This window comes from Ananas comosus, linkage group 1, assembly GCF_001540865.1.
Source record: "Ananas comosus cultivar F153 linkage group 1, ASM154086v1, whole genome shotgun sequence".
NCBI classification, from domain to species: Eukaryota; Viridiplantae; Streptophyta; class Magnoliopsida; order Poales; family Bromeliaceae; genus Ananas; species Ananas comosus.
In genome coordinates this window covers 20,064,412-20,070,982 of record NC_033621.1, presented here as the reverse complement: position 1 = coordinate 20,070,982, position 6,571 = coordinate 20,064,412, and the positions used below count along the sequence as shown (strand labels likewise).

Sequence of the window (6,571 nt, the reverse complement as noted above, 5' to 3'; positions counted from 1 at the left end):
TTTAAAGAAGCACTAGCAAATTTTTTCAGTTCATTTTCGGAAGGTTTTAAAGGACGAGCGCGGAAACAATTTCACTAAATAAGAAGAGAAAATGGATAGAGCAGCAAGCTGTTCACCAGCCAAGGCGCCAGAGCAACCATGATGCAAACAAAAGCATTTGAAAGAGCTCTCTTTTTAAGATCATCCCAACAGCTTCGGCTTTGGGAAGGTTGCTTCAAAGAGTGCTTGAGCATTTAGCAAGCTGAGCTGGGATAGCCAAGAGGGTTCTTTCACTATGAAATCACTGGAATATGAGTTGAGAATGGGGGTGTTTGGCCTGGCTTTTAAAAAGTGCTCGTGGATTGAAAAGTAATTGTCGGCTCAATAAAGCATTTGACAACTTTATTTTTAAAATCTAATTCTACTTTTTAGAATTAGAAAATTGATTTTGAAGATCCAGAATCAAAAGACTGATTCTGAGAAGCAGAAAAAAACTGCTTCTTGAAATCTGATTCTGATTTCTATACCAGACTGAACTAAGAAGGGAAATATATGCCTGATGCCCTAACTTTGACCGTATTCATTTTATTTATAAAGTTACGCTGAAATTGGAGCCAAATGGTCCATTCAAATACATTAAAGTTCAGGTAATTTTTATTTTCTGATGAAAGTTCTAGTGGCTATATATAATTAGACCACGGTTAGGAGGCAAAAAAAAAAAAAGAAAGTGGGAGCTTTTGTTATTGTGCTGGAGGACCCTGAAATGACCTTCCTCGAGGGATTCTAATGAAAAAAATATGATGAGGGAACAGCTCTAGTAGGGACGCAAGGATTTGGGTTGGTGGAGCTCCCTCCCGATCAGCTCCGAATGGGACAACAAGTAGGAACCAAGAAAATAATAAAATAATAATAATTTGTTATAAATTCGTTCTATCTGCCAAATAAATAAAATTAGAGATAAATTTTTTTTTTTTGTTTGATTTGGTCCAATCTGTCAAAAATTTATTAAAAATTTCTTCCCGCCTCACTCTGTCCCAAATGGAGCAATAATTGAGGCCAAAAATAAAATTAAAATTAATCCGCTTTGAATCCGCCTTGATCCAACAAAAAAAATGGAGCTAGATATGGGAGAGACACTTCCAGCTTTCGGATTCGTCATGTTTGTATCCTTTAAGCTCCAGTTGAGCTTGTATCCCTAAACTCCAGTTGAGCTCAAATACATTGGAAGCATTTGGCTTTTTAATTTTCTTTCTACACTTTACAAACTGTGCACCCCGCCTCGAGATTTGTTCCTAGTGTGATGGCCAAGATGACAAACAAAAAAGGTACAACGGGCTACAATGGAGAATTAGTATATCTGACACCTAATTTAAACTAGCGCCAGGATAGTTCGTATTTCAATCAATTAAGATATATCATTATTAAACTTGTAAGATTAAAAAATTATAATTAAATAAAAATATAGTCAAATAGTATTATGTACATTACAAAAAATAACTCTTTTGTTAATATTTTCTTAATTTTTAAATAGGTACATTATTCTAACAACTTTATTTAAAAATTAATTAAATTTAATAATTTTGAAAACTGTTTTATAAATAAAATTTTTTTTAACTAAAAAGTTACATGTACATGATATATATTAGCATTCTATACACCAAAACTTATATTAGATGATATATATTTTGATATCAAAACTTAAGTAAATATATATGACCTACAAAATTAATAATTTACATTCTATTGAAAGAATTACATTTTCAAATCTTTATTAAAGGATTTCAAGTATCTGATATATATACACATATACACCCGGTGCATATATACATTCGGTGCAGAGAATGCTTAATTTAATGCGCTCATAATTTCAAGAAAAAAAATAAATATTTTCTTACACCGGGTACATCGTACATTATATTAAATAATTAATAAAATATTTAATAATCAATAGTGTTAAATCAAATATAATACAAAATACTTGAATAATTTATTATATAATATAAATTTATATTTGAACATAACTTAGAGTCGGTGTATGGTGTAATTAAAATAGAATGGCAGGCCCTCAATCGGGCCTTTTTAAAGTGTGGCATAACCATTAAGGTCGAATGTTCTATCTCTTATACAATCTTAGCCGTTTAATAGATCCCGCTTCATTCGTCCTAAAAAAGTAACCCTCTCTATATATAAGTAAACGGCCAATAATATTAGTATTAAATAATTAAAATTATTAATACATAACATAGATCATTAATGATATTTAATTAAGTAATTTGATCAAAATATTTGTTTAAAAAGTTATTTGGAATGATTGTCACGGGTCTTAGGCTTTGTTCCGGATTGAGGGGAGATTGTGTTACGTATGGTGAGAAACTATGATTAGAAAATAACTTGCTTGTTTCCGTACGTAATATTGTGTTCAATATATTCACGATTAGTCGGTTACGATATATTTTTTTGATTCCATTGGAGAACATAAAAGTAGATTTCTAGATATTTTTATCCTAACTCCATTTTACCTAATAGCATCATATAGGTCTCAATACTAAACTAAGCTTTATTAATTTGAAGACCAAAAGTATAAGTAATTTGATCACCATATTTATTTTAAAAAATATTTAGAACAATTATCACGGATCTTACTAATTTGAAGACCAAAATTGTAATTATTTTTTAAGAAAAAAGGTAGCAAGCTACCTGCTTCATTTATTAGAAGACCAAAATTGTAATTATTCGAAATGAAGATAGAGTTACGTATTGATCGATTTTGTTCAATTAGTAATTTTATTCAAAAAAAATATATTCAACTATCTAACAAATTTTATAATGCATAATTGTTAAAACTAAAAGTCGGCCAATCATATTTTGGATATATTCTAAAAATTGTAGATATAAAAAATTGATCGCTTATCAAATTGTAATGTAATATTAAAATTTGATATTAAAATCAAAATAAAATCGTATAAAATTTTTCTAAACGATAAATCATTTTGAATTATCTATTCAACCTTTCAAAATTGATCGCTTCTCAAATTATAATGTAATATTAAAGTTCGATATTAAAATCAAAATAAAATCGTATAAATTTTTTCTAAACAATAAATCATTTTGAACCATCAATTCAATCTTTTAAAATTTTATTTTTACTATCCAAATCATTCTATATGCTAGATTTTAAAATTCATGTAAAAAAATTTATATATTTTAAATTTTTATAATAAAAAAAATAGATTAGATTAAGAAAAAGTAAAAACTTCAAATACCCCTCGTGGTTTCGCAGTTTCTCATTTTAGTACCCTGTGGTTTAAAGTGTATCAACTTAGTACTCTGTGGTTTCACACTTTCTCACTTTAGTACCATGCGGTTTAAAGTGTATCAAGTTATATAGTACCTTGTGGTTTCGCACTTTCTCAATTTAGTACCCTGTGGTTTAATATTTTGTTAAATTATATACAAAAAACTTCAGATACCCACCTAGTTTTATCGAATATTCATTTAAGTACCCTTTAGTTTTAACTTTGTCACTGATTTAACGAAAAAATACTCCGAAATAGATAATAAAAAGAGAAAATGAAACCACATGGTACTAACTTGATACAGAAATGAAACCACAGAGTACTAATTTGATACACTTTAAACCACAAGGTACTAAAGTGAGAAAGTGCGAAACTACGGGGTACTAACTTAATACACTTTAAATCACAGAATATTAAAATGAAAAAATGTGAAACTACATGGGGTATTTGAAGTTTTTCCTAAAAAAAAACTCAATTTCTAAAATAAATAAAAAAAATCTCGCCGGCACCCCCGCGTGCCCGGCACCGCTCGCCCCCTCCCCGCTCTTCCGCCACGCGTCCAAAAAAAAACTAAGGTTTCATTCTATTTAATAATTTAATTTAATAATTAATATTTAATGAATACACAATAGATAGATGCGATAACTTATCCGGTAAACAAAGGCACCCCCTTCGTTGTATTAAAGCCTAGGGGGCTCCAATTGCTTTTGTCATATCCACCCATCACCTTTATTAGGTTGCAAGCCGGCCAATAGATGGATTCCTTAGGCAGTATATAAACTCAAAACTGTTGCAAAATTGAAACTTAACTCCTTCCTCATTTTGGGAACGCTTGGAGACCCCCATGCAGAGAATATGAAGTCCCTGCTCCTCTCTCTAGTGGGATTCAGCCTTTCTCTTTGTTCTTTAAGCAGTAAGTCACCCCATCTCAGCTCTCTCTCTCTCTCTCTCTCTCTCTCTCTCTCTCTCTCTCTAGCCACTGGGTAGCATTGGTAAAAATGTATGGTGACTCACTCAACAATAGGCTGTTCTGAAATTGGTTCCTCAGACCGACCGTTCCTAGAGCAAGTGGCAAAGGGCTTGGTGGTTGATACCCGATACCCAAGTTCGAATCCTAGTTGATTCACATTTCTAGCTAAGTTTATTTCTAAATGAAATAAAACAAAGCGGGTAGCGTGCTACATATCTCTCAAAAAAAAAAGAAATTGGTTCCTCAGTTTTTTTTGGGATTGAGACCCCTCAACTTTCAGTTTCTTGATTTGAATATCACATATAATTAAGCTAACAATTTTATCAAATTTAATGAATCTATTAATAATTCTTAAACCGTTAAGTGATCGGCTAGTTTTTTTTTATAAGATACCACAAAAATATTAATATTCAATGATGTTTTTTAAATATTTTATGATATTTAAAAACGTCCCTATATTTGAAAGCGTCGCGAAATGAAAAATCTTCACATATACACCTATGCTTATGCCAAGTATCGGTAAAATATATTCTGACGCTTCAAACGTCTATACTTTTTAGAATTTTTTAAAATTTTGATGCTTTAAAACGTCGAAAAATTAAAAATAATAGTAAAATTTATCATTTAGTACATTGGTTTGATACAATAGAGAAGCGTCGGTATTTATTACATTGTAGGGATGCTTGAGGATGCTTTGATCCAGCAAGCATCGTCATTCTTGTATTGAGATTTTCTTGTAATAAAAGATGACTAAAGTTATTAAGTTTGATGAAATCACATATGAATTTGATAAAATCGCAATAAAGAAATTTTGAATAAAATCAGTTACTTCTAGAAAATTAGAAGAAGTGGGTCTCAATAAAAAAAATAAAAAAAAATAAAAAGTGACAGGGCTCTTGCAGAATCACCTACAGTTGAGGGGGTTGCTGTACATAATTTTTACTAGTAAAAGTTGTTATGCTGTAGTTTCTAGCTTAACTGCATTACTTCCTCTAGATATAGAGGCTAGTACCATGTTGTGGGATTCACATTGTTCACCAACATGCATTATCCTTTTCAAATGTTTTTCTTTGTATCAAATCACATGAATATGAATTATATCTGAACCCTAGAACCAAGATGTACTTCGAAAACTGAACAAATTTCCTCAACTTTATTTTCCTACTCTTTTGCAGATGGCAAGGTGATGATGGAATACATTGGAGCCACGGGTGCCCCAATTTCGTTCTCTGAGGTCCCGATCGACCCCGCCATCGACTTCAACTTCCTCCTGGGTTTCGCAATCGACGCGGACGCATCGGGGAAGCCCCAAAATGGCGTTTTCTCTCCTTACTGGACTTCTACTCTCACGCCGCAAAGCGTCCGAGATACCAAAACCAACCACTCTAATGTCAAAGTCCTCGCGAGCCTCTCGGGTTGGAGCGTCAACAACAAGGTTCTTTCGTGGTACAATCCGATCGACACTCGTTCGTGGATCTTTAACGCGTTTACTTCTCTTCAAACCCTTATTGCCGAGTACAGCCTAGATGGGATCGACATCGACTACGAGAACTTCCCAAAGAACGACGCGACCTTCGCATTCTGCATTGGCGAGCTGATCACCATGCTCAAGAACCATAGTGTGATCACCGTAGCCACAATTGCACCGTATTACAGGACCGTTAGTCACTATGTTGACCTATATCTGCGATACGGCAGTGTCATCGATTACGTGAATCACCAGTTCTACACTGATCGTGTGCGGTTACCGATCGGATATCTAAATGATTTTAGGACACGAGCGAAGCAATTCAATGCGACCAAATTGCTACCAAGTTATGAAGTGAATGGAAGGGGAATACAAGGAGAAGCATTTTTTGAAGCGTTGAAGTTATTGGAGGATAAAGGTTTTGATGTTAACGGAGTAATGATCTTCTCTGCCGACGCCTCTATTTCGAATAGCTTCTACTATGAAAGGAGAGCTCAAGGATTCTTGCTTAATTCTACATTTCAAAGAGAAGTTGTTGTTAGTTTACTAGACTAATTTTAGTTTATGATATAATGTTAATTTTTGTTTGTACAGTGTTGATTGTTGGCAAGTTAATTATATCTGCGAAGGGATCAAGAGATCACTATATATAGAATTAGGCCGGAATACTATTAATAGTAAAACGTTCTTTTTGCTATCAAGTTTTTAATTCTTGGATGAAAAATTATAGGGTCAGAATGATATTAGTCGGTTAGAGTTAAGTGGTCCCCCTAGGGTTGAGTGGTCTCCACTGGGTTATAGTATTTAATCCAATAGTTAGAAATAATGAAAAGAGTTGATCCAAAGGCTAAAAAACTG

At 32.7% G+C, this 6,571-nt stretch overlaps 1 protein-coding gene across 1 annotated transcript; it reads left to right on the top strand.

Moving 5' to 3' along the window:
• Positions 5,432-6,268, top strand: LOC109722691 (chitinase 1-like). The gene has a single exon (XM_020250839.1). It carries the CDS (start codon positions 5,432-5,434, stop codon positions 6,266-6,268), a length of 837 nt encoding a protein of 278 aa, XP_020106428.1.

Bases quoted from the DNA above. Each gene is read 5' to 3' on its own strand.
- LOC109722691 (XM_020250839.1), top strand. From the start codon at position 5,432: ATGATGGAATACATTGGAGCCACGGGTGCCCCAATTTCGTTCTCTGAG.